The sequence below is a fragment of the Pochonia chlamydosporia genome, chromosome 6 (genome assembly GCF_001653235.2).
Source record: "Pochonia chlamydosporia 170 chromosome 6, whole genome shotgun sequence".
Taxonomy (NCBI): Eukaryota; Fungi; Ascomycota; class Sordariomycetes; order Hypocreales; family Clavicipitaceae; genus Pochonia; species Pochonia chlamydosporia.
Window position 1 is genome coordinate 3,163,506 of NC_035795.1, and position 26,809 is coordinate 3,190,314.

General features: G+C 51.4%; 10 protein-coding genes, 1 non-coding gene and 1 pseudogene across 12 annotated transcripts; 6 read left to right on the forward strand and 6 right to left on the reverse strand.

Annotated features, from left to right (window-relative positions):
• Nucleotides 1-646: 646 nt before the first annotated feature.
• On the forward strand, nt 647-3,675 carry VFPPC_11087 (conidial yellow pigment biosynthesis polyketide synthase; the record flags this gene model as incomplete). Its single annotated transcript, XM_018289355.1, has 2 exons — nt 647-1,839; nt 2,595-3,675. The coding sequence occupies 2 exons, from the start codon at nt 647-649 to the stop codon at nt 3,673-3,675; spliced, it is 2,274 nt and encodes a 757-aa protein (XP_018140210.1).
• A 964-nt stretch (nt 3,676-4,639) lies between these two features.
• Nucleotides 4,640-4,736, reverse strand: VFPPC_17304 (annotated as a pseudogene). Its single transcript has one exon. The product of its transcript is annotated as a tRNA-Cys (tRNA).
• Nucleotides 4,737-4,836: 100 nt separating this feature from the next.
• On the reverse strand, nt 4,837-7,449 carry VFPPC_11086 (EF hand domain-containing protein; the record flags this gene model as incomplete). Its single annotated transcript, XM_018289354.1, has 1 exon — nt 4,837-7,449. The coding sequence occupies one exon, from the start codon at nt 7,447-7,449 to the stop codon at nt 4,837-4,839; it is 2,613 nt and encodes an 870-aa protein (XP_018140209.1).
• A 364-nt stretch (nt 7,450-7,813) lies between these two features.
• Nucleotides 7,814-8,543, forward strand: VFPPC_11085 (mitochondrial hypoxia responsive domain-containing protein; the record flags this gene model as incomplete). The annotated part of the gene is made up of 3 exons (XM_018289353.1): nt 7,814-7,875; nt 7,927-7,997; nt 8,044-8,543. 3 exons carry the CDS (start codon nt 7,814-7,816, stop codon nt 8,541-8,543), a joined length of 633 nt encoding a protein of 210 aa, XP_018140208.1.
• Nucleotides 8,544-8,735: 192 nt separating this feature from the next.
• On the reverse strand, nt 8,736-10,626 carry VFPPC_11084 (TLDc domain-containing protein 2; the record flags this gene model as incomplete). Its single annotated transcript, XM_018289352.1, has 2 exons — nt 8,736-10,502; nt 10,561-10,626. 2 exons carry the CDS (start codon nt 10,624-10,626, stop codon nt 8,736-8,738), a joined length of 1,833 nt encoding a protein of 610 aa, XP_018140207.1.
• Nucleotides 10,627-11,062: 436 nt separating this feature from the next.
• Nucleotides 11,063-12,715, reverse strand: VFPPC_11083 (glutamyl-tRNA(Gln) amidotransferase subunit A; the record flags this gene model as incomplete). Its single annotated transcript, XM_018289351.1, has 1 exon — nt 11,063-12,715. One exon carries the CDS (start codon nt 12,713-12,715, stop codon nt 11,063-11,065), a length of 1,653 nt encoding a protein of 550 aa, XP_018140206.1.
• A 672-nt stretch (nt 12,716-13,387) lies between these two features.
• Nucleotides 13,388-14,920, forward strand: VFPPC_11082 (ankyrin repeat-containing protein; the record flags this gene model as incomplete). Its single annotated transcript, XM_018289350.1, has 1 exon — nt 13,388-14,920. One exon carries the CDS (start codon nt 13,388-13,390, stop codon nt 14,918-14,920), a length of 1,533 nt encoding a protein of 510 aa, XP_018140205.1.
• A 2,141-nt stretch (nt 14,921-17,061) lies between these two features.
• On the forward strand, nt 17,062-17,412 carry VFPPC_11081 (berberine and berberine like domain-containing protein; the record flags this gene model as incomplete). Its single annotated transcript, XM_018289349.1, has 1 exon — nt 17,062-17,412. One exon carries the CDS (start codon nt 17,062-17,064, stop codon nt 17,410-17,412), a length of 351 nt encoding a protein of 116 aa, XP_018140204.1.
• A 106-nt stretch (nt 17,413-17,518) lies between these two features.
• VFPPC_17327 lies at nt 17,519-17,615 on the forward strand. The gene has a single exon. It is a non-coding gene; the product is annotated as a tRNA-Cys (tRNA).
• Nucleotides 17,616-18,018: 403 nt separating this feature from the next.
• On the reverse strand, nt 18,019-20,638 carry VFPPC_11080 (hypothetical protein; the record flags this gene model as incomplete). Its single annotated transcript, XM_018289348.1, has 2 exons — nt 18,019-20,314; nt 20,379-20,638. 2 exons carry the CDS (start codon nt 20,636-20,638, stop codon nt 18,019-18,021), a joined length of 2,556 nt encoding a protein of 851 aa, XP_018140203.1.
• A 3,136-nt stretch (nt 20,639-23,774) lies between these two features.
• On the forward strand, nt 23,775-25,534 carry VFPPC_11078 (glycylpeptide N-tetradecanoyltransferase; the record flags this gene model as incomplete). Its single annotated transcript, XM_018289346.1, has 3 exons — nt 23,775-24,445; nt 24,513-25,089; nt 25,142-25,534. 3 exons carry the CDS (start codon nt 23,775-23,777, stop codon nt 25,532-25,534), a joined length of 1,641 nt encoding a protein of 546 aa, XP_018140201.1.
• Nucleotides 25,535-25,636: 102 nt separating this feature from the next.
• Nucleotides 25,637-26,776, reverse strand: VFPPC_11077 (glycylpeptide N-tetradecanoyltransferase; the record flags this gene model as incomplete). The annotated part of the gene is made up of 3 exons (XM_018289345.1): nt 25,637-26,506; nt 26,552-26,717; nt 26,766-26,776. The coding sequence occupies 3 exons, from the start codon at nt 26,774-26,776 to the stop codon at nt 25,637-25,639; spliced, it is 1,047 nt and encodes a 348-aa protein (XP_018140200.1).
• Nucleotides 26,777-26,809: the final 33 nt, after the last annotated feature.

The following is a 26,809-nucleotide window of genomic DNA, read 5'->3' on the forward strand; positions in this document are numbered from 1 at the left end:
CTACAGCAAAGCGAGTTTGTTCCTATACTAATATTCCACAAGGCTCTTATGGGTGAGTATGCAAATAGAAACTCTATAGGATGTGTGCTCTACGGATAACAACATTTAAAATGCCCTCGATAACCTACTGAAGAGTCTAGACGAGACTTACGCCTGCTGCCTAGCGCGAATAGATAAGCAATAAAGTCGGTTTGCCCCAGCTATCTTGCGCTAGGTATCTGCAGCAATTAAGCCGTTTTAAGCCAATTAACTTAGGGAGGCACTTGCAATTAACCCTAGCACCGGATGCCTTAATAGGGGTCAAATGCCAACAACTTAAGAGATTGTAAAATGCTGCTCTAACCTTATTACTTTAAATATTGGTTAAATCCTCCTCGCGCACTACTCCGTGCGCTAATTCTTAGAAATACAAGTCCCTGACGGCCAAGTCTTAGCCGCGCCGTTTAAGCTAGACAATGCGCAACTAGAACTCGGCTAGCTCTGCGTGAGCCATCTAACATCCCCTAACTACAGGCTTGCCTTGCAGTCCAAAAATATAGGTGAATGCTTGCAAATTGCAATGAGTACTACAACCATAAAGACACTGATTGAGGCACTATTGCCATCCTAGACTCACCGCTTCCTGAGAAAGCCTAAACCTGCTACTATGGTCCTGCCTAGTAGAGGTTTAAAACCTCCTTCAGCCACGGAGCTACCGTCCATCTTCCAGTATGCGAAAAGCCAGTGGGCACCACTTACGCGAAGTATAACTGAGGACTCCCCACACTGGGCCAAGTTCCGCGCGCTCGCACTCGAACCAAATTTGTCATGGCGATTGCATCCTTGGACACCTCTAGGGGAGTCTCTTGATTCTCACTACTCTGGGTTATTAGGATGGGCCATAGTACATCGTCATGCCCCTCTCCTAGATCTTTTGTTCAGCTTGCATGACCGTAAGCCCAACAATAACATTTTTAACGTACCATTCTATTACTACAATAATCTTCCAGCCCTACACTTGGCGTCAAGAAACGGTGATATTGAGATTGTAAAACGGCTGCTTCAAGTGTGCAATCTCAAAAAGTTAGATAATAATCATCGAACAGGTCTTCATCACGCGGCGGAGACAGGTCATTCAGATATTGTTTTGCTACTGCTCCAAAGAAGAGTGAACTCGAAAGCCCAAGATAACAGAGGGCAAACGGCTCTGCATCTTACGGCAGCAAATGGACACGACAGAGCGGTACAAGCACTAATCGCGGTACAAGCACTAATCGATCAAGGCGCGGACGTCGACCAGAAGGATAATATGAGACAGACGGCGCTTTTTCTGGCAGCGAGAAACGGGCACGAGGGCGTGGTCAAGCTGCTGCTCGACAGGGGCGCCAATATCGAGGCCAAGGACAACATCGGTCGGACGCCGCTGTATTGGGCCGCCAGGAACGGGCATGAGGCCGTAGCCAAGCTCCTGCTCGACAACGGCGCCAATATCGAGGCCAAGGACAACATCGGTCGGACGCCGCTGTGGTGGGCCGCCCTGAACAGGCACGAAGCCGTTGTCCAGCTGCTGCTTGACAAGGGCGCCGACATTGAGGCCAAGGACAAGAAGGGTCAGACGCCTCTGCTCTGTGGTGGGCCACCCGGAATGGGCACGGGGCCGTCGTCAAGATGCTGCGATAATATTTCTGATAATGGCGAGGCGGCGGGTGGGCCGTATGAAGCGCGGGTAACGCAGGACAGTTCGCAATCGCAATGGCATTTAAAGGAGACGGAGATGAAACGTCTGGATGACGTAGGGAAGTTCCTAAAGGATCTTCGAGAAGCAGTAGAGACTGCTGAATCTGGAAAGCAAACCATTCAGTAAGCTCAAGGCTCTCCGTGATTTTTGCGGTCACGCAGCTAGCGATTTTGGTGGTGGTGGTGAATCTGCATTGGCAGCTTTAGCCATTAACTGAGCTTGTGACATTGCCAGACTGACTGCTTACAACTGTGATACTCTCTCCACCACCTATATATTAAGGCTTAATGCGACGGATGGCGCTTGTAGTGCCGTTGGTTGATGTGGTTCAACAGCAAAACGCAGACTTGCGTCTATTACTGCGGCGGAGATGGTGCCCTACGAAGAATAGAAACGAGGCGTGTTCAGGATTAACTGATGTGGAGCGTGGGAAGCTATATTGGAACAGCTCCCGATGGAAGTCAATCATTCGAACTATTGAAGGGGGTATGGAAGGGCGCGAGTTTCAAAGTAAACTGTTTGCTTGACAATGTTCCAGAATATTGCAATCTCGCGCAATCACGCCGAGACTTGTGGGCCTTATTCTCTCTGATCGGCATACATGTTTTAAAAGATTTCCTATTCATTTAAATGACTAGAAAATAGGCTTGGATAAACACTGCAGTTAGGTTTATAAATCAATATGTGCTACCTGTATTCGATTGTTCTAGCACCCATTTCCACTGTTTTTGCCGCAAATGTCTAAGCAACTAATCGAACATCTAACACAAAGATATGGGTTACTAGGACTGCAATAGACTTTGTAGCAGGAAGAGAAACCGTTTAGATAACAGCCGGGCACAAATAACCAGCAGCGCCATAGCTAACTTTCATCTAGGCCAGATGAGCGCATTGCTCGTATTCATGGATTTCCTTCCTTTATTTCCCTCATTAGCGGAGATGATACTAAGTCAGGCGATCCTCCCCCTATCGCGGTTCAACTAGCCATCCTGTGTTTTAAGATGGCCGCAGCTGAACTCTGGTTATCCTGGGGAGTAAAGCCAGGTGTTGTTCTTGGCCACTCCTTACAAGAATATGCGGCGTTGTATGCTTCTGGTATATTGTCAGCAAGCGATATAATATATCTCGTTGGTGAGCGAGCGCGTCTCGTTTCGGAAAGCTGCACTCCTGACACCCACGCCATGTTGGCGGTTCAGGCCCCGGCAGGCTTGGTTATGCCAGTTCTGGAGAAATTTAATGTTGAGATGACCTGTCTGAACAGTCCAAAAGAGGTAGTTCTTGGTGGTCTCTCCGTTGAGATATCTAGAGCTGCGGAACAACGAAGGGCGGATGGCATCGCCTGCACCAAGCTCCAAGTTCCATTTGCCTTCCACTCCAGCCAAATAGACCCGATCCTGGATAACCTCGAAAGGGTTGCCCAGTCGATCAATTTTTTCCCGCCAGAGATTCCATTCATATTCTCACTACTAGGAAAACCAGTTCAAGCCGATGAGGTTGGGCCAACGTATATCCGTCGTCATGCTCGCGAACCGGTGAGGTTTGCCGATGCAACACTCTCGGCACAAAAGATGGCAGAGGTTGATGACAAGGTGCTCTGGTTAGAAGTCGGACCGCACGCCATCTGTACCAACATGATGAAGGCAACCATTGGCGCTAGCACGATCGCAATTCCAACAGCTCGCCGTAAGGAGTCAATACGCAGGGTTCTTGGTCATGCTATGAGTGTTTTGCATTGTTGCGGCATAAACTTGGACTGGAACGAGTTTCACCGGGACTTTTCAAGGTCAACAGCGCTGGTCAACCTCCCCTCGTACTCGTTCGAGCAAAAGAACCACTGGATTCAGTACCAGGGCGATTGGACACTGTCAAGGAAAAAAAAGCTCGACTGCCACCGCCATAGTGCCCAAGAAGACGCTATCAACTACGGCAGTGCACTCGGGGTTCAAGACGGTGTTTGAGAAGCCAGTTTTCGCACCATTCTTCCTTTGCGAGTATTGAAAATTGGCAACCGGTTCGGAATTGGTTACATGAGTATGTAACTGTAGGTCGACCAGATTTGCCAATGGTTGAACGTCTGATAATAAACACAAAGCCTCGAGCTGCTGCCCATATATTGATATCTACCAATAGGGCTGCTTGCGATACATACCATCGCTGGAGCGGAAGGCTATTGTGAGGGCATAAAGCCGGATTAGAATCCATTGCTTTGTGCTGGTGGTTGTGGTGGCGGGGTTACAGGCGGTCATCGCTGAGGTGCTAATAATTACAGCGGAGCTGCTGACCAAGAATAGGGACCCGTCCCTCTATGAGGCGCCCGATATTGAACCCACATTCCAAGTACTAACCCATTGCCCAACCCCGATCTAACGCCTCGTCTTCCGGGACGGGCCGTAGTGGTGGGTTAGGTGGGAAAACAGTCGATTTTGGTGAATTGCTCTCGGCGCGAGTAAGCACAAAATTAGGGACATTATGCACAATAGGCCTTAATATTAAGCCCTAATATTATTAGGTTTCTCTAGGGCAATACTCTGGTTAAGGCATTAAACTAAACGCAATATGCAAATAAGTAATAGACTAGACATTTAAACTATAGCTAGAAATTTCTAAAACTAAAGACCGGGTTTCACCTTACAGCAGATTTTAGTGTAGTGGAAGTCTTTATAGAGTTAGTTAGAAACGGAATTAAAATAGACAAAAAGGATAGAGGCGGCCGGATGCCCCTTAGCTATGCTGCTGGCAATAGCTATAATGCTATAGCGCAGTATTTTCTTGCCACAAGCCAGGTTAATGCTAACTCTAAAAATAAATACAGTTAGATGCTGCTTAGCTATACTGCTAAGAATAGTCATAATGCTATAGTATAGCGTCTTCTTGCTATAGGTAAGGTGGATGCTAACTTAAAAAATAACTCCAAAAAAATAATAACCGGGACAGGACTTAAACCTGCATCTCCTAACTACCAAGAATGTTATAATAATACTTGTTGTAGCCAGACGCGCTACCATTAAACTACCCGGTTAATAGCTATAGTGTTAAACCACTTTATATACCCTTCACCAGACGTTCAATGTAAATCTACTTGATATTTATTCTAGCAACGCTGTAATGTACACGCACCTCTAAGGAATACAAAAGTCGATCCAGCTACCAAGATAATCTAACCGGTTCCCCAGATCCTCTTGACTCTTGTAAATCTCCTCAAACTCCTCAAAGCTGAGACGCCCCCAGCCTCCTCGCTTGTGCGCTTCTTCCTCCGCAATAGTGAGGTGCTTCCAGGCGCGGAGGGTCGCTGCATCTGGCTCCTCTTGAGGTGGTTCGTGGGATACTCGCTGCTGCGCTAGTTTGGCTTCTGCATCGCTGTTTGGACGGAATTGCGGCAATGTTGGATCTCTGTATGGGGGCTCGTCTGCAATGGACTCTGCCTTGTCCACCAGTTCTTCGTGGATAACCTCAGGACTGTCAAGTTCCACCGCGTTTCGTGGCTCATCTGGCACGACTGTATACCCCGTATCTGCTAGAAGCTCGTCGAGTGACTTTTCTGAAATGGCCTTGTCGTTGAGATGTGGCGACTCTGACTCCTTTGCTGGAGCATACACGTCCGGAAGTTCTGTGGCCTCAATCTGTGCCCTGTACGTCTCCCTGTCTTCTGCGGTCTCCGCCGCTTCAACCGCAATGTCTTCTGCCTTTTTGAAGATTGTGTCGAGAAGCTCGTTGAACGCCTGCTGCGTTACTTGGTACAGGATCTCCTTGCCTGCATCCTTTTCCGCATCAGGGATATCCATGCCGCCCCATCGTTCAGGTACGCTGCGTGACGAGGTCGATGGGTTCGATCGGATTTCATAGTCGTCGGTATCCTCGGCAAACCGCACCTTGGAGCTGGAACGGGACCGCGTCGTCATCGGTGCTGCATCAGACGACTTGGACTCCTCTGCCGCCTGGTTGATCCTCACGAGAATATCCTCATCAGCCTCCCAGTCATCCGGCGCTATCCCTCCCTCCTCTTCGTCCAGGTAAAACTGGCGTCTCTTCCACCGATCGTGGAGATGCTTCCGCGCCATGTCTCGGCGCTGCTTCTCCAGCTTGGGCGCCATCTTACGATTACGTGCAATGGCTCGCGCCCGTGATTCGCTGTATGTACGACCCGACTCGCCATTGTGCATGTCCCCATCATCATCTTCTTCTTCCTCATCGTCGTCCTCACCATCGGCATCAGCGTCACCATCGTCGTCGGGGTTGTGATTAAAAATGCTCGGAATCTCCTCCAGCGTGGTCGGAGGGTCAAGCATAGTCGCCCAGTACGATCTATCCAGGTCTCCGCCGCTCACTCGTCGCACAGTCCGCCAGTTTGTGTCGGTGTCATTGCGCGAGATGAAGCGACGGGGAGGTCGGACGTCTGTATCGTACGCGAACAAACTGGCCAAGATGTCTTCCCTGGGTGCAACATCGCCTCGGCTTTCAACAAAGGCACCACCATAGCCGTCGGCGACTTCAATGCTCCCGTCCCTCCGATTGGTTTTGCCCTCGAATCGCAAGCCCGAATCGCCAGGCGGGATTCTTCCTTCCCTGCCGAAAAGACTGCTGAGCGGCTGTCGACTAGACACCAGCTGTTGCGCCTCAGTACTAGCGAGGAGCTGGTCCTCCAGTCCGTCCAGAATATCCTTGTGCATTTGCTTGTAGAGCACGTAGTAGGCTCGAAACATGCGCAGAAAATCCCGCCTGTTGACGTACCCATCCCCGTCAATATCGTACCCTTCAAACACCTTTCTCAACTTGTCCTTGCGTTTCCGATACGACAAGCCGTGGAGAAACTCGGAAAACCCAATCAAATCATCATTGTTGGAGTCGTAGAAGGAAAACATGCGATCGTGGATCAGGTTAGGTGCGGCGTGTCGGGAACCCCCCGTAGGTACCAGGCAGCGCTCAAAAGTCTTGCGGTCCATGGCAACACAAAGCTCCTCGGGGTCGTCTCTCCATTCCGTGTTGGCCATGTACGTCCATTGCTCCCAGAACGCCTCCAGCTCGGGTCGTTCGAACCCAGTATCTCTCGAAAGACGCGCAATCAAGCTCCTGGGGATGTTCCGACGGCAGGTATCAGGGTCCCCGGTGTACCACACAGGTTGCATCTGCCTAGGACCAAACGGCGGCGCAGGGACCTTGATTTTGTAAAATATGTGCGTTTTGATATGCACACCTTGAGCCTCACATGTCTCGCAAAGATCAAAATCGGCACAGTTGGCGCATCGGTAGCGAACCCCGCGTATAGGCACCATGCCACAAGAGTTACACTGACAGCCCCTGTGAACACATCCGTTGCGCCGGGCATTGTCCTCAGAGACCCTGAAGAGGAGTGTTACGATGCTATGGCCCGCTCGTTGGGGAGAGGTCTGAAGATTGCCCGTGGCAGGGTCGTTCCACCACTCGTCCCCAGGATCGACGTCGACTACGGTTTCGGCATCGCCAGGGACTCTCGTGTTGGGTACTTCGGCGTTTTCATCTCCAGGAGCTTCGGATGCGGAGTTGGAGCTGTATTCGTTGGTTGCGGACCGCGGTCGCGAGCGTCGTATGGCGTTACTCCGATGCAGACCACCACCGGTCGGGGTGCCTCGCAAGGGGGCATTCTGGCGAGATTGATATGCGTAGTACCCTATTGAAGCTGCTGCTACTACAGAGACGACAGCCACAGCTATGCGTGGCCGTGTGAGGGAGTCGGCCGAAGCAGTTGTTGGCCACATGGCTATCTTGCGAGCATGGTTTTGGTGTTGATGGATTGGCCAAATGGCCGCTACTGTCGCACGGAAGGATGATGTGGAATGCTTTTATATGCTAACGAGACGAAACAGCCGGTGTGACCGCTGCGAGTTGATTCAATGTATGCAGTGTCGGATGTAGTTGAAAACAGAAGTGAGGAAGCTCAAGCTCCGACCCCAAAGTCAAGTCGTTTGTGGATCCACAGAAGCCAGTCTCAAATGTGGGGACCTCAAACTCCAACTTTCACAGTTGCCGATTCTATGATGCGTTTCTCCAGTCGATCAGCCCATAACTCGCAACACCAGAACCAGCCATTCGCATCCCTCTTCTCCCATCACCACAATCAGCATGGCAGACAGATTACCGCCGCCCATGCCAGGGCACCTGCCCTCGTCATTCGACGACAATGAGTACAACATCCCCTCCCACCTCTAAACAGCAGGCATACTCACGCGACACAGCGAATTCTACAATGAACGACCTCTGCACAAAGTCGTCCGCAAGCTCAAAGAAGAGCCCCTCGTACCCCTCGGTCCGTCTCCCGTACATTCTCCTCCTATCCCGCTAACCCCCCACAGGCATCGGTCTCACAGTCTTCGCCTTCGTGAACGCCTACCGAGCCCTCCGCCGCGGCGACTCCCGCCAAGCCAACAAGATGTTCCGCGCGCGAGTCGCCGCCCAGGGCTTCACCGTGATTGCCATGGTCGCAGGAAGCATGTACTACAGCCAGGACCGGCAAAAGACCAAGGAGTTGCGGAAGTTGAAGGAGGAGCGGGACGCGGAGGAGAAGCGGCAGAAGTGGATTCGGGAGCTGGAGGCGCGAGATGAGGAGGACAAGATGATGAGGGCGAGCTTGGAGAAGAGGAGGCAGAAGGTGGAGGCGGAGACGGCGAAGAGCGAGGAGAAGGGCACGGGGGGCATTTTGGGCAAGATGGGCTTGTGGTCGAAGGGGGAGGAGGCTGCTAAGGAGGCTGCCAAGGAAGCGGATAAGGAGAAGAAGAAGGAGAATCCGAAGAGTTCGCTGGGTGCGATTGGCGAGGTTCTGGTGAAGCAGAAGGAGGATGAGGGCAAAAAATAAGGTGGCTTGGATTTGGGATGGATATTGTATGATATGGTGTGGTTTGGGCTCTACTCAACTGTACAGTATACTGGCATATTAAGATGTAATGCATCATTACTGTCATTTTCTAAATAATACCAAAAGTGTGAATTGCTGAATTGTAAAAGCCATGATATTAGAGTCCAGCTCGATAACCTTCATTTTGAACGCCTATCCCATTGATCCTCCACTTCTATTCCCTCCAATTAGTCCCGCCATCTCTAACAACGCTCTGTCGGCTTCGATATCGCCCGAGCCCAAGTTGATCTTCCTCCGCGCCTCTGCTTCCCTCTCTTCCCACGCCCACCTTTCGGCTTGTGCTTTTGCCTCGTCATCCCCTCCGCAACCCCACACCTCCAACTGATCAATCTCAAAGCGGTCCTGGAAGTCGAATGTCCGAGATATACTGGTATGGAACGCGCCCCCACGGGAGGTATAATCGTGGTTGAAGACGCCAAACTCAAACGAGTCGTTTAACAAGAGTGACACTGCTCCTAACGTGTAGTGTGCTTCTCTGCGACTGGACTTTGACGGCTTGGGGTGCGGGCATCCGAATGAGAGGCAAGGTTGGTTGCCAGGTGGCCTTGTGAAGGCGACATAGTCGGTGTTGATGGTTGAGGCGGGAAATACGTCGTGTACGGGCGATAGCTGGAACAGGATGGTTTCAGAGTCTCCGAAGCATTCCTTGTGTGTGTGCTTCCATGGCTCGCGTACGTACACGCCGTACGTGACTCGAGAAGACTTGCTCCCATTGCGAAATCGCTTTGTTGGAAGGGTATCTGCAAAGGCATTTTCTTGTCCGCCCTGCGGCGTTTCAGCGAGTAAGGTCCCGCTGACGAGAAGAATGGTTGGTGCGCGCCAGTTGAATACCTTGGCGTCGAAGCTGCCCATCGAGAAGCCTGCGTCGTTGCCAGAGTAGAGGCGTCGTACGCGGCGGAAGAGCGATGAGCCGGGGATGAACAGGGATATCTGCGCAAGCATGTGGTCATTCAAGATGTCGCCTTTGTCGGAAAGGAGTGGCTGAGCTGGTTTCGGCGCAAGTTCTTGCTGCATTCTAGGGTCGGCGGTTTTATGTTTCGAGAAGTCGAGGTTTTTGGAGAAGAGAAAGTGTTCAAAAAGGGCGTTGAAGCTGCTGAATAGATAGGGGAAAAGCACGGGTATTATGGTCTTGAATTGGCGGTATTTGATACCGGGTGAGGTTTCGACGTCGACAAAGGATGAAAGAATGCAATCGACAGTTGATCGAAGTAATTCGAGTTCAGATCCCGCAACACGATTAGAATATTGTGATAAGCTTTCCTGGGCGTCCAAGGGGGCAGCCAACAGCAAAAGCATGACTAGTTTTCGAAAGTTGTCGGTTGGAATTATAGCACCGTGAAATTCAGGAGCACTACCCTGCCTCACTGCCTCTTTGATGTCCAGCAACTCGTACGCAGTGAGAACCAGGTCGTCGTCGTCGTCGTACGACTCATCTTCGCCAGGAAGATCGATGGCAAATCCACCGTCGGCGCCACCACCATTAGCAGGCTTGCTACTCGTCGTTTCATCATTCGACACTGTCAAAGGCAAGGTAGCGCCCGCTTCTGACACCTTGCGGTCATACACAGCCAGGCTTTTGAAGATGAGCTTGGTCCTATCAGTTGATCCTCGTGCCAGCACGCGCTTATACCGCTCTGTCATAATGACAATAACCATGACCATTTGCGAGAGCTCCAGCACGACGGGTGCATCTTGTAAGAATGGGAATGCGCCCAGGTACGAAATCATTTGAAAGATGACGGGGGAGGCGCCTAAGATATCGGGGATTTCAAGATATCGTGCAATGGTGTCTTCCTTGAGGTACCGAACAGACCCCTGTTGGTCGGCGAGGCTCTTGAATACATCTTTTAGCGAGTAGAACTCCAGCGAGGTAAAGCACTTGTCTTTGAACCGGAGGGCCTGCGGGTAAACGTGTTAGAATGCGGCACTGTATTACAGTTTGGCAGTGTGGACTCACAAGTTCTTGTGCGAGGTCTTCGCGGGACCGTCGGCGCGGATTCTCATCAGAGTGTGACTGGCCCATGTTGGATAGGATAGATGGTGTGCGGTGGGCAGGTTTAATCAAGTTGAGTGGTAGACATGTCGGAAGTCGAGTGTGGCGACTTGCATCAATTGAAGGGATGTAATTTGATGGATTAAAATGAACATGAAGTCAAGAGATGATGATTTGTGTCAACATGTGTGAGGTGAGCTGCCTAGACGTACGTCAGACCATCCTTGTCAGGGATCTGGAGTTGGAGCTGGAGTTGGATCTGGTCTGTCTGGGCTCTGGAGGCGGGACTCGAAGTGACATGCCAAGCGACCAACACGTGCTTAGCCGCCTCATCCTTCTCCCTTTGTTCGTCAACCGATGTCAACCACATCTTTACACACGCACCTTTGCACGCATTGCACGCATTCTTTGCATATTTGTTTAGTTTACACTAACTTCTACATTTTGCTTGTCCAAGACCATCGAATCACAACTCCAGCCGTCCATCCACAACATCCTCCAATTCCGTCGTTGGCTGAATCAACGGCAACACCCTATTCCTCATCACCGTAATCTGCTCAAATGAATACGCAATCTCAATCAACGTCTCCTCGCTAAAGTAATCGCCCGCAAACCCCAACCCAAACGGCTGGTTCGGCCCCGTCAGATTCATGGTCCCATACTCGTCCTGCTGCACGGGCGTGTCATCTGGTGCTCGGCCGAGGGGCACGGTGATGACGGGTGTGCCTGTCATGGCTGCCACCTGGGACGCGAACATGGTCGGCATGACCATTGCATCTAGGGAGTGGTTCCTCAATGCGCCTGGGAGACCTAATGTGCTGGCGTAGTAAAGTTGTGTAGTGTAGTTGCTCCACCATTCCGGTGAAGTGTTGTTGTATCCTCGTGAGAGGACACGATCCCAGGATTGAGTAGCTCGGTTGGGGAAACCTTCGGCCGGGTAGTCTTGCGTGAAATCTCGTAGCTCCGCCAGCGTGGTGATGTTGTTTGGATTGGTCTTGAGATTGGCAAGATATCGAGGAAGATCAGTCAGGAAATCCTGCCCTGTAACCCGGCCTGCCCATCCGTGGCCCACGATTGGTTTAATGCCAGGAAAATAAACGTCTTCCACGATCTCAGCACCAGCAGCACGGAGGATCTCGAGTGTTTCATTAAACACTGCGAAAGCGGGCTCCGATGTGACGTGTTTGTGAAGATCCAAAATGTTCTTCAACACTCCCAATCGCTTGCCCTTTAGTCCCATCTTCTTGCAAGCCGCAACGTAATTCGGCGGCTTCTCTCCAAAGGGTGACGCGGACGTGTAGTTATCCTTCGGATCGGATCCCGCAATCACTGACAACAGGTAAGCTGCATCCTTTACCGTCCTAGCCATTGGCCCTACAGTATCTTGGTGTTCAGATATAGGCACCACCAAGTACCGGGATGTCAGTCCGACCGTCGGTTTGATTCCAACGATATTGTTGAGATGCGCCGGATCAACAATAGATCCAGTTGTTTCTGTCCCCAAAGAAGCCCAAGCAAGGCCAACAGATGATGCAACCGCGCTCCCGGACGAAGAGCCAGAAGGTTCATGACCTGGAAAATAAGCACCCGTCGTTTGTCCCCCATACGCAGACCAACCTTCACTGACGTTGGCACCTCGCATACCAGCCCATTGTGAAAGATTAGCCTTGCCGAGGATAATGGCGCCTGATTTCCGTAGCTTTGCCGCAACAGTACTGTCTTCTTTTGCCTTGGCTCCGAGAAGTGCATACGACCCCGCCGTGTTGTTCAAGTTATCGTCTGTAGCGATGTTGTCCTTGAGAAGAATGGGAATGCCGTGTAGTGGGCTTGGAAGTGCCGTGCCTGAGAGTCTTTCACGGTCCTTTGACGACGCAATGGAGATGGCGTCTGGGTTGATTTCGTTGACTGCGTGAAGGAGCCCATTGACTTCGTCAATTCGAGCAATGTATGCTCTGACAAGGTCCACGCTAGTAAATGAGCCGCTGTCAAGGCCGAAGCGCAGTTCGTCTAATGTGGCGTCTAGTAATGAAGGGAATTCAAACGGAGTTGATGCGCATGTCGTTAACGCCAGAAAGCTGCATGCAGCTTGGGCGATTGAGCCGAGGATGCCGGCCAGCATGGTGGATGACACTGGATGTACTTGGCCGTCAAGTGTTGACAATGATGTGCCAATTGATGGAGGCCTGCGGACAGAATGTCGCTACATTGGCACGTTCAGGATGGCATGGTGATGTTTGGGAGGGTGTGAAGTGTCGAGGTTTAAAGTCGAGGACTCGAGGAACTAGTACCCGATGGTGCGGCATTCGTTCCCGCTTGAGATTGAGATTGATCAACACGCCCTGGTCTCGACAACATCTCCATTTGGCATCCGTGCTGCACTTGATCTTGTCCACACGTTAGCTTCAGTAGTATTTTCTCTAGCTAATAACAAAAATACTTTAATTGATAACCACGTTTATGGCTTTCCTCACGGCTCTCATCTGCACTTCACTTCGTCTTGCGGAGGGATTCAATACCAGAATCCAATGGGCGCTAACTCGTCTACTTCAGGAATCATGAACGCGTCGCAAAATAATCGTGTTTTCAGAGAATGCCTCATAGAAAGGTTTCTCTATGCATACACTGGTGAAGAACAAGTTGAATCGCGTTTGTCGCATGCGATTTCCACGACACGTGATTGTACTTCGTCCGTTTAGGCATCCAGCTGCCCGAACCTGCCAGCTCGAACTCGAACTTGACTTCTTCAACATACTTGGCCGTTGACTTGACATTGACAACCTTGGGACCTGAGATGCGCCTCCTCGACGTTGGTAGCCTCCAAATCCATCAATTCCAGGCAAATCCGCCCCCATACGCCATACTCTCACACGTCTGGAGCTCCGATGAAGTCACTTTCCAAGACCTCAGCCAGGCAGGCTGCACTCAAAAGAATGGCTTCAAAAAGATATCCAGCTTCTGCTGGACCTTGACGCAAAACTTACCTCGTGTAACGTACGCATGGGTTGATACATGTTGCATCGACAAAACTAGCAGTTCTGAATTATCAGAAGCCATAAACTCCATGTGCGCGTGGTATCGCGGCGCCGTTACCTGTTACGCCCATCTCGCTGACGTGAAACTCAACAACAGACAAAGCTTAGGGAGTGACTTTGAAAAGTCCACCTGGTTCACGCGCGGCTGGACGCTTCAGGAACTCCTGGCTCCCGTGGAAGTTGAGTTTTACGACAAGAACTGGAAGTTTATTGGTACAAGATTGACTCTGGCCAAGCGAATTGCAAGCATAACTGGAATTGATGAAGACGTCCTCGTCACAGGCAACTGGACCAACTTATCCGCGGCACATAAAATGTCATGGGCTGCAAAGCGTCGGACCACTCGACCAGAGGACATGGCCTACTGTTTGTTGGGCATCTTCGACGTTAACATGCCAATGCTATATGGCGAAGGCGAGCGAGCCTTCACTCGGCTGCAGGAAGAAATTCTCCGAGAGTACGATGATCTCTCGCTGCTGGCGTGGGACGCATCAGACGTGCCTGCATCTGAGGACATTGTAGGCGTACTTGCCTCTCATCCACGGTTCTTCCAGTCCTGTGCGGGTATCACGTCTTATCCGAGTGAGGGCAAGCCATTTGCAATCACGAATAGGGGATTACAAGTGAGCCTTCCAATTTTTGAAGGACCTCTGCTGGGGGCAGCTTTACCATGCGCGCCGAAAGGAAATTTTGCGTCATCTATCATGATATGTGTGGTGAGGGATGCCGTGGTCCCAAATAAGTACAGTCGGCATCGGTCTGTGACTTGGGAATTTCTTATGGCCGAACCTGAAGGTCTCAGAAAAGTAGAGCGGGATATACTACTCGTGAAGAGAAGCATTTTTGGAATACAACAATTCGCCAGGTGTTGGGTACGGTACTCCGGGCCGCTGCGACTTCTTGCAGTGTATTCAGTTGAAAAATGGCAATTCAACGGTGCTGGCAATTGGACAATGATTATTCCAAAACCATCGACAGGCCATCCGGTAGTGTCCGTATTTGCATTCCAGCAAGTGGTGCATAAAAGGCACTTGGCTGCCATTATATGGGTTGATGCGAGAACCGGCTTGCCAAAGATTAATGTTGTTGGCATATCCGATGTGCGCTCTGATGTGCCCTTTAATGATGTACAGGTCCAAGACCAGTTGAAGAAGCTGGCGGCTGTGCAAACTGATTATTTAGACAAGTCTACCAATGACTTTAGGTTGCAGGGGATGCGTGTCCGGGCTCAATTATCTCGTGAGATTATTCGAGGCAGTTGGACTACCATGGTCAATTTGATCTGCTCGTGATGGACAAATATTCACGCACAGGACCATGAGCTTGCAGTGAATTCACACAAGACCACAGTTATTTTCGGATTATGGGTGTTCACCAAGTGAGCTTACTTGTTGATACAACGCAGACAGACGCCTTCAGCTAACTGCCCCTTTAAGTCTACGATCTCTAATGTAAAGCCTGCCAAGAAAGGTAGTAAAAACTTCCGGTTTTAATAGCCGGTCATTATCCTCTTCGCTTCCCTTGCGGATGGGAAAGATGGCCACCTACGAGTACAACCCGATCGGTCGCCAACCCAACTCTCGGAGCACTCTTCAGACGCAACTCCCGACCACAGAACCAAGTTACAAGTAACAACCGAATTAGAGGGCAACATGACGTATGATTGGCGCTGCGGTCAGATGCATAATGGAACATTGAAGAACAGTGAACCGATCACTTTCGGAGCTAATCTCCACTAGACCTGCAGTGTGACGGCGGAATGGAGGCTAGAGAGACGGACTCTTGTCTGCATCGGTATTTTCCAAGCTTGGCCCTACGAATGCCCAATTCTGCAAAAAGCAGCTGCTGTCTGCCCTAGAACCATACTAAGAAGACGTGATTTCGGAGTTTGCTCTTTCACAAGAGGCTCCATCGAAACGCCACGCCCTACCTTGGGAACTAGAAGTCGTCTTGGAGAGACTACCATAAAACACCATCAGGAGGCGCACATGCTGAATTCACTTCCAGTTGTTTCACGATGAAGATCTTCGCAGCCGTGGCCTTGCTTGGTATTGCAGTGACGTCTACGGGGACTCACTCAAGTCGCCATCACATTTGCGTTAGTACCCATAATTTCGACAAAGAGGAGAAGACCATTGACGATAGTTTATAAACAGTGCTCTTCTTTATCTAGGGATACAAATCTTCGGGGGAAGGTGTTGGTGCCCGGGAGCTCGGGGTATGCCGAACAACTCAAAACCTACTATTCAGCCAACGCAGCGCAACATGCTTGGTGTATGGTTCTTCCAGAAAGTACCACCGACGTCCAGAGTATTGCCACAATCATACGCAGCCATAAGTGTCTATTTGGGATCAAGGCTGGGGCACACTCGGCCTGGAGAGGGTCAAATGGCATTGAGAATGGCGTGACTGTTGATTTCGGTACGGGAACCCGGCCCCGACGTTCTAGCGATCCAACCCTGATTAACTCTACGATAGGCCACATGAACTCTACGACATGTGACAAACGCACTAGAATCGTATCCATACAGCCAGGCGCACGATGGGGTTCTGTATACGAGGCACTAAACCCTCATAATAGGTCTGCCATCGGAGCGCGCACTTCTGTGGTGGGTGTTGGGGGGTTCGTAACAGGCGGTGGCGTATATTTCAAGATAGACTGGCGAGATGTTCAGTCACATAAGAGTCTGCTAACATCCAGCAGTATACCTTTCACACAAACTCGCACGGTTTTGCATGTGATGCTGTTGAGAACTGGGAAATTGTCCTAGCCAACGGCACCGTCCTCAACGCCAATTGCCGTGAGCACAGCGACCTTTGGAAAGCACAGAAAGGCGGTTCTGGGAACTTTAGATTCGTCACCAGAATTGACCAAGGTGAGAGAGCAGCCCTTGCTAAATTGATCTGTCGTTGACGGATCTGATCAGCCACTGTTTCAGGCACACAGTTATGGGGTGGTTTCACGAGCTACAACATCAGTGAGACGGACAATGTCTTCAACGCATACTTGGACTTTGTAGACAACACAGCAGACAACTCCTAACCAGGCCATCGTTGCTCTCTACTACGACTACACAGGCTTCTCACTGCGGTCCATCCTGACGAACAACCAAGGCGTTGCCAACAACCCAGCGTTCGATGGATTTCTCGCAGTGCCCAACATCTCAAGCACCCTCGCCTCAGGAGCAATCGCAGATGTAATCCCCCAGTTTACGGTTCCAACACCACTGGGACTCTAGTAAGTCCCTTCTCCATTAATACGAGGAGTACTAACACCCCCAGTGCCAACTGGTTTACAGGAATGGCAACAAACAAGTTTACATCCCTAGCCCTCATCGACAATCTCCATCGCACATAGGCCAAAAAGATGCAAAACGCTGCTCCTCATTCCAACTTCAGCACACTCGTTGAATTCCAACCAGTCACCAAAACAATGGTAGAAAATGGTGACCGCCGTGGAGGCAACATCCTCGGCTTGGGTGGGAAGATTCAGAACGGCCCAACGTTAATGTGGCCTCTCTCTTTGACTGTCGACACCGAGGAGAACCAGAGGGTTATCCTCCCCATAGCACGGCAGCTAGTTGGAGCTATCAATCGGAAACTCAGGCAGCAAGAAGGCTTTGTCGAGTGGTACTGTCTTAATTATTCTTGGGGTGATATCAATCCTTTCCAGTACTTTGGATCTAATAACCTCGGTTTGATGGAGCGGGTGTGTGCCAAGTACGATCCAGATGGCATGTTTCAAATATTACGACAGACTGGATTTTCACTTGGTCATGGATGAACGTAACCTCTTTCACATGCACCTTACTGCCAGGATGCAGGGCAATACAACTTATGGCTGCTCTGCGAATCAAACCGTGGGGTTACTATATCCCCCAACAAACAAAGGCCGGGTAGCTCAATGGCAGAGCGTCTGACTACACAAGCATCATTATAGTATTCTTAGTAGTAAGGAGGAAGTAGGTTCGATTCCTACCCCGGTCATTCCTCTTTCTCACTGTGTATGCATGATGCGTGGTGGGATGAAGGTTTACACCGAATTACGAAGTTAGCAAGGAGAAGCATCTGCACAAACATTTTCGTGGACAGGAAATATGGCTGCTCCTGGCGAACCAACCTCATGTAGGAAATACAACAAATTCTTTGAGTTAGATTATTCCATTCCTATTTAATGTTTAATGTTCCTACGTGATTCCCATTATGCTTCTGTTTAACATGAAGATCGGTGACAGTGCTATGTAACATTTTTAGTCCCAGTTGTACCCTGACAACTCCAGTTCCAAGAAAATAACCTTTCCGTTCCTTATCATCTACGCCAAAATCTACTTCGAGTTATAATAGCAAAATACCCAAGTACATATATAGCCCTAGGTATGTAGGGCCAAGCTCATACACTCTCTACGTCCTTCTCTGCCACGGACCGAATGAGACGCTCGTACTTGGACTGTGCCTCTTGTTCAGGGTCTTGAAGCTTCACCGGCAACGACGCTACCTTCGTCTTGTTAGATCCAGTCGTCCACAGCACTCCTGGCTTTGGTGTTGCATTGTCCGTTTCGGGCTCCGACTTTGGTGTTGGACTGCTCGCTTTTGAGTCTTCCACCGCAGGAACGGCTTCTTCCGGGTCGAATTCTGCCCGCGGCAACCGCATCGCGAGCAATACGTACTCGGCTCGTGTCATGTTATCCATCACATCGTCCATGTACCGACGCACTTCGTCCTGGGGCGCAACGACCCGTGCGAGGTTCTCTAAATGCCGTCCTGTTGTCGTTTGCAAACGAATGGTAACTGGCTGATAATAGTCAAGCGCTGGGTCACCCCCATATTCCGATGTACTGCCCTTTCGAACAATCAAGAAAGACGCAACAACCTGCTGCCCAGATTGTGTGGGTAGGAACTCCAAAATGCTGAATCTGGGGAACAGATACCTATCTCCAGATCCAAAATCCAGAACCACGGCAGAGATGTCCGGCCGATTTGAGTGCGTTGGTGCTTTTGATCGTATTGCCTGCTGGCTGCCCTGTTGCTGATTTCCCTGTGGTGCTTGTGGCTTTGTGTGCGAGGCAGGCGGCCCATTTGCTGCTGGTTGTTTCAGAGGTGATGGTGCCGGCGCGGGTGCTTTGGGCGTAATCTTGGCGTCTCTGTGTAATCGGTCGAGAATCTGTTTCAGGTCTGTTGCGTCGGTGAAGCCAGGTTTGCCTTCGGCAATACGGCGAATCATATCCTTCGTGCGCTGGTCCTCGAGAGCCGTCTTTACGAGCAAAACTACCAAGGGATCACTACGCGGAGGTGGTCGGAGCTCTGACGACTTCTGGTTGGGGTTTGATGCTAGCACGATATCCAATATGGTACGTACTTCATCAGCGAAATACTTGACGGTTCGGCCATCCACGAGAAGTCGATCCGCAGACGGACCTTGCTGGCCGCCCCGTTGTCGGTACTCTGCGTTTAGCTGGTCAATGATCTTTTGGAATTTAGCCAATTCGCCATCTTTAGCCTGTCCAACAGCAACCCTCTTCATCAGGTCTCTGAGCTCAGGGTCTGCAGAAGCCTTTTGAGCCAGCAGAGCGATAACAGGGTCGTTCGCCGTAGGTTTCGCGGCCGGGGCTGGTGCCGGTGCCGCTCCTGGTGCACCTGGTTTATTCAACGCCGGTGAAGGAGACTGATTGGCTGCACCAGCTGGTCGGACAGTAGAGGCAGCAGGGGATGCCGCTGCAGGAGGAGGACCCGCAGACTGCCTGAGCGGAGGATTGGAGGGCGGTCGAGCGGGCTGAGATGACCCAGCAGGTTGCACAGGAGTCTGCGCTGGAGACGCTCGCGCGGGAGGTGTATTACCCACAGGGACAGCAGTATTTGGCGTAGGTGAAGGCTTGGAAGGTTGGGGAACTGCTTTGGTCTGCATCTGTGCTTGCGATTGTCCTGGTTGAGGAGTAGGCGATGGTGAAGGTTTTCCGATATTAGCAAGCCCGGGACTAGGCGATGCTGCTGGGTTGGCCGCAGTCGGCGTAGCGGTTTGAACTGGTTGTGCCGCCGTAGTTGGTGATGCCACTGCTGGTGAAGCGGGCGACGACGCCTTTGGTGCTTCGTGTGAAACATTCTGAGGCCCTGAGGGTGTTGCTGATATAGGACTTGTCGTTGGCTGAGCAAGGGGTGTGGGAGTTGTGGACGTTGCACTAGTTGTGGGAGCCGACGCAGTAGCATTCGGGGGCGGCGGTGGCCTCATAGACCCATTGGGTGGACCATATTGAAGAACAGGTCGGGCAAGAACAGGTTGCGGCTGCGGCTGCGGTTGTGCTTGTGGTGATGGTTTAGCTTGAGCTTGCGCTGACGATTGTGCTGGTGGTGGAGATGGTTTTTGTTGCGACGATGGTGCCGCTGTTGCTGAGGAAGACTGGCTGGCTGCGGTTGTTTGAGGTTGCGTTGCTGGTGGTGGCAATGGTTGGAATCTTTGTTGCTGATGAGGTAGCAATTTCGACGTTTTAACCGCATACATAGTTGCCTCTACGATATGTGGTTCGATAGTAATCGTGACTAGACCGACTTTCATCATGCTGTCCTTTGGCGGATTCTTTGGATCCTCTTGTAGCACGCCCTTTCGCTTATGTGGCTTTGTCCAAAACTTTTCGAAAAGTCCTTCACTGATCCACTTGTGTCGGGATCTCGACAGTGATTCGGACATGACGCCGCTGCATTGCGTTGTTAGAATCGGTTTGAGAGGGTGTTTACACTTCAAATGCTTGACTGTCATACCTTTCAGTTATGGATTGGTACTCTTTGGCAGACAAGTCTGCGGCCTGAGGCTCTTCCACGGTAGGAAGAGGTTGTCCGGCTTCGATTGACTTTGGCAACGGCGGCGGAGGAGGAGGCGGAGGAGTTGGTGTTGGTTCACGGGGAGGCGGTTCTACCACAGCAGGCGTTGAGGATCGCCCTCGAGGCGTCACATTTCGTCTCTTGGCCGCCTGCTCTTGACGAGCGGCGGCTCTTGGAGGCAGCTTCCTCTTCCTCTCCATCACGACCAGCTACGAAAGAATGCTAGCGGTCGAGTTGTGAATTCAATCGTCCAGCGTCGAGCAACTCATCATAAAGCTGCCATGCGGCTCGTTGTTCGCAGGCTTAAACTCGAGAGCAGTGCGACGTTTCGCTGACGGAAAATCGGCTGGGCAACGGTGTAGGAGACAGGTGACTGACGGAAGCACCGAATGTTGTGGGATACGGTGAAAATAAGCAAGCGGCGCAATAGTGATAAATGCTGGCACAGCCAGGACGTTCTTGAAGTCGCGATGCGTGATTGGTCTGACAGGTCGAGGAGGCGGAGCTGAGCTAATGTGGCCGGCCAGAGCCCTCTTTGGTATGGCGATGAAGTCAATTGCGATTCGAGATGTTGAGCTGCGGCCGTTAGGATGGGGAAATCCTGGTCAATCGAATGGAGAAATGGTCTATTTGGCAGCAAGAATGCAGTGGATTTTTTGTAGCCCTGCTTGAATGGACGAACCGACGGAAGCGAGGCAAAGCAGAGCAGAATTGAGTAGAAGCAGGACAACGTAAGGCGAGGCAAGGCAAGGCAATGCAAAGAGAGCAGAGACAAAGTCAAGTTCATTGGCAGACGCGAGGTGGTGCATCACCGATTCACCAGCCAATGCCAATGCAAGGCGTGCCGTCAAACTGGCAGGAGTCGTCCACAGCCAACCACGAAGCAAGCTTGGCTTGGTGGATGACATGAGCTTGCTGCGGCTCTGTGGTTGGTGGCTGGGGGCCATTGTGGGGAGGGTTGCGGCAGTCGCTTACTAAGGTGATCGTCAGGGAGTCCAATGCACCTGCCGAATGTCCCTGTTGAGCTGACGCCAGGCAGAAATCCAAGTCGCTTGGCATCTCACATGTGTGACCAAAAGTTGACATGTTCGAGGATGCCAATTCGGATGAAATGTCAAGGAAATAGACAATAAAATGTTTAAATGCATAGACAATTAGATGATTCCTCCGGTGTTCATTCCGCCTTTGAAGTGTTTGGTTCCGTCCCTCATCTACATCAGCATGCATGTCCCTTCTCAAGTCCGCCGAGGCTTTCGCCTAACAACCTTGACTGAAGTTCATCGTCAGCTCGTCGCGACCTAATCGTCTCCTTTCTTCAGGACACATCTTCTTTCCAGCACGCTCGTGTATAAAGCCATGCCATTGCCTCATCATTAATTTAGTCTTTGTAAATCAGACGTCAATCCTCTTACTTAACTGGAGAAGCAGCATGGTCAAATCGCTCTTTCGGATTGCCTCATTGGCGGTCCTCGGCCCATTGGCCTTGTATACAGTCTTCTGGAGTTTGGCCATTGTGCCCTTCTTCCAGCGACAGTAAGTCGCGCGTCAAATGTTACACTACATTGCAAGCCACTTATAGCCTTTCAGCTTTTTATACGCCCACAAGTTCAACACACTATTCTTGTCTGACGTGAATGAGCCGCAGAGATGGGGGTTTGAAAGTTAGTTCCTCAACTCTGTGTGGCTTAAACTTATAGCTAATCATTACCAGAACATCAAGTTGCCCCCTTTACCTTGAAAACTCCTGACAACAATTACCTCTACGCATGGCACGTCTTGCCTCTGCCACTGTACCACAAGCACGAGGAGCAAATCGTTCAAAGGGCATCATCTGAGATTGCTCCTCTTGACATTACAAACACAGAGTCATTCCGTCTCCTCAAATCTGACCCCAAGTCGAAACTGATACTGTATTGTGGGTGGAGATGTGTTCCTCATCTGCTGAAACAGAACTAACCAATCTATAGTCCATGGAGTGCGTTCCTTGCTGCAACATTCGATGTGGAAAATTTGGCTATGCTAACCAGCCCGTAGAATGCCGGTCATGTTGCTCAGATGTTCAGAGCGGACAGCTATCACTCACTTACAGATACGTCATCCTATCACGTTATTGCCATTGACTATCGTGGTTACGGCCATTCAACGGGTGTTCCAAGCGAAGAAGGTTTGATACAAGATGCAGAAACGCTCGTAAACTGGGCCATGAAGGTAGCCGGTATTCCGTCCAACAGAATTGTATTATTTGGCCACAGTCTCGGGACTGCAGTGACCAGCGGCGTAGCCGAGCGATTCACCCGCAAAGGCATCGACTTCGCCGGCCTCGTTCTGGTCGCTGGGTTCAGTGACCTCTCGAATTTGCTCACAGGGTACCGCATTAGCGGCGTGTTTCCCATCATCGGACCCCTTGCCGCGTGGCCAGCTGCTGTCGAGTACCTGAGGACATTCGTTGTGGACAAGTGGCATTCGGCGGACCGGCTGGCAAGCATTGTGCGACACACTAAGAAGAGGCTACGTCTTGAGCTGGTACACTCCTACGGCGACTGGGATATTCCGTGGCAGCATGAGGAGATTCTCTTCCAGGCAGCAGCCAATGCAACGACCAATGGCTTGAACCAGACCGAGTTTGACCAATTCAAGGAAAAGCACATGAAGCTCAACCCTGGTGGTGATGGATTCTCCGCTGTTGTTAAGGCTAATCCAGATACTGTTATCAGGCAGCAATTGGTCCTCCATGGAGGTAAGTCTGAAGGATCAATATTGTTGGCCACTCTGACGCTTTTAGGTCATAACGATATCGTAACTTCATCGGCGGTGTTGAGAGCAGTCATGAGATGCTTCAATGATAATTAAGGGGTTAAACAAGACTTTTTATATCATTTACATAGTAGTAGAATAAGATCCTGTTGAGTATACTATGGAGTTGGTTGGTGCCAGTCTTCATCAGCTCTGAGCTGCGGTCTTTCGATGTGATCTTCGGCAGCTCTCATTATTAGGAACAGAATTTCTGCCTGCACACAGCCACTAGATGAAATTTGATTCATGCACCGGAGTGGATGCTATCCCAGTCGTGGCAGTTTGAAAACGTGTCTGTTTCGAACAAGTTTGAGATAAAGCCAGCAAGACGGACTTTTCTCTTTTTGTTGAAGAGCGAGCCGGAGTTTTAAATTCGACCCCGCAGTGTCAACTCAACTCACCAGATTGAATAAAGTGGACTTTACATTTTAAACACCAAAACCAACGCCGAGACAAACAACCCCACCATCCCACCAAAAGAGCTCCAGCTTCGACTTCCCTCCACCACCATTGTCCCACGTGCAAGCACACAACGTAACCGCCATGCCGACCGAGGAGTCCAAGCCGGTCGAGCCCATCGTCGACAAGGGCAAACAGGTCGACCAAGGCGAATCCGAGTCCGAAGACGACGAGCCCGCCACGACCACCGCCGACACCTCAACCACCAGCGGCAAGAAGAAGAAGTCGAAGCGCAAGAAGGCCAAGCAGCTCCTGACCGGCAAATCCGACGAGCAACAGCAGGCAGATGATGTGAAAAAGGCCATAGGGGGTTTAACGCCCCAGCAGATGAAGGAGCTTGTGGCTCTCAATCCAGGCCTCATGCAGGAAATTGCTGCCGCGTCTGGCAGCGCGAACCCGTCTCCCGACCAAGTCGCCAACCTGCTGAAAGACATGAAGCTTTCAGACATCATGACCGGATTGGCGGCCAGCGGCAAGAACGCCAAGGATATGGGTGCGTACAAGTTCTGGCAGACGCAGCCGGTGCCCAAGTTTGGCGAAGACGGCGGCAAGATGGAGGAAGGGCCGCTGCGGATCCAGAAAGTTGAGGAGGTGGACAAGGAGCCGCAACCGCTGGTGGCTGGGTTCGAGTGGGTGACGATGGACTTGATGGACGATGATGAGATTAAGGAGGTGTACGAGCTGCTGAACGGGCACTATGTGGAGGATGATGAGGCCATGTTTCGCTTCAACTACATTCCCGAAGTGCTGCGGTGGTACGTTACCCACACCCCCTATCCTTCTCAACTTTTTTCTTTCTTTTCGCCCTACTAACACATCCAGGGCCATGATGGCACCAGGCTGGCAGCGCAAATACCACATCGGCGTACGAGCAACGCAATCCCGCAAACTGGTCGCCTTCATCTCCGCCATCCCCGTCAACATCCGCGTGCGCGACAAGACCTTCACCTCATCAGAAGTCAATTTCCTCTGTGTACATAAGAAACTCCGTGGAAAGCGCCTCGCCCCCGTCCTAATCAAGGAAGTCACCCGTATCAGCAACCTGGACGGCGTCTGGCAGGGACTCTACACGGCTGGTATCGTGCTCCCCCGGCCGGTGAGCACGTGTCGCTACTACCACCGCTCGCTGAACTGGAAAAAGCTGCACGCCTGTGGATTCAGTCCCTTGCCCGCGGGGAGCAAGCCGGAGTACCAGATTCGAAAGTATGCGCTGCCGGAAAACACCGCCACCAAGGGTCTGCGCGAGATGCGAGAAAAGGATGTGGATGCCGTGGTGGACTTGCTGACGAGATACTTGGCGCGGTACGACATGGCTCCTGAGTTTACGGCAGAAGAGGCCCGCCACTGGTTCTTGCCTAAGAAGGACGTGAAGCAGGTGATTTGGTCATACGTCGTTGAGGTACGTTGCAAACTCCTACTAGTTCCCACCGACACTAACAAACATTGTGCAGGATAATGGCAAAATCACCGACTTCTTCTCCTTTTTCTGTGTAGAATCATCCATCATCAAGAGCAACGATGTCCTGCGTGTCGCCTACCTGTTTTACTACGCCACCGAAGCCGGCCTCAGCCAGCCGTTCGACAAGCCCGCGCTCAAGACTCGCCTCAACGCACTCATCAACGATGCGCTCATTCTCGCCAAGAGGGCCAAGCTGGATGTCTTCAACGCCCTGTCCCTCATGGACAACGGCCTGTTCCTGGAGCAGCAGAAGTTTGGGGGCGGCGACGGACAGCTGCATTACTACCTGTTTAATTATAGGGCGAACCCGATCAGCGGGGGTGTGAATGCCAAGAATCAGTTGGATGAGGAGCATTTGAGTGGCATTGGCTTGGTGATGCCTTAGATTGCATAGAATAGCGATGAAGCTGACGTTAACCATTCACATTTCATATCATACGTGACCCATATACCAACCATCTTACCACTTATAAAACTCACTACACCATCACAACTTCGACCACACCCCAAACCTCTCATCCATCAACCCATTAAACCAGACGCTCCTCTCGAAAATAGGCGCATGTCCCAACCCCTCCACCACCATCCCCACACCCGGCTCAACCGCCCTAATCAACTTCTCCCCATTCCTCACCACAATCATCTCATCCCTCGTCCCATGCAGCACCAGTATCCTCTCCCTGCCGACCTCGTCCGCCATCCTGCCCAGCCGCTCCGCCGACTTACTATGCCCCGCCGCCGCAGCCAGCTGACAAAAGAAGCCCTTCTTCGTGAAATACCCCGGCCCCCTCCGCTTATGCAGCTCCTGCGCCTGAAACCTCTGAAAGTTACTGTCAAAATGGGGATACGCACCGTCCTCCGTATCAGCCGGCTCGCACATGGGCGTATCTTTTGACGGCACTATAAACCCATCCTTTGCGAGGAGGAAGTCTGTGTTGAAAAGTTGCAGCGCTGTATCTTGAATGGCTTGGCTTTCGGACTTGGGACGGAACATCTTGATGCGGTCGATCAGGGACTCAGTGAGCGTCTTGCCGCTTTCGATGGAGGACGTCGTGCACAGCAGGGAGAGGGACTGTATGCGCTGGGGGATGAGGCACGCTATTTCCTGGGCGATCATCCCGCCGAGCGATATGCCCATGATGTTGAGTTGGCGGTCGTGTGTCCAGCCCACGTGGTCGACGAGTTCGATGGTGTCGCGCGCCATCTCGGAGGTCGTGTACCTGGCGAGGGGTTTGTCAGAGCGCCCTATGCCGCGGTTGTCGAAGACAAGGACGGAGTATTTATCCCCCTGGATGTGGCCGAAGTGGTGGGTTTGTATCTGCCACGACGTGAGGGTGCCGGCGAGGCCCATTATGAACTGTGTGTGTTAGAGGGGTGACGTGAAAGTGAGAGACGGACGTACGACTAGTTTGGTTGGGCCGGAGCCGTGGACTTCCCAGTATAGGTTGAAGGGGCCGCCGCGGTTGTTTGCGATGGGGAGGTGGCCGGATGAGTGTGGTTGAAGCTTCCATACTGTGTTTTTGTAGGAAGGGTGGTTGGTGGTTTCTTCGACGGAGGGAAAGGCGTTTCTGGGGGAGTTAGTTTGGCGGGAGGAATGGGGGGAGAGATGGACTTACGGTTCTGACATTTTGAGATTTGGATGATGGTGATGGTGGTGGTG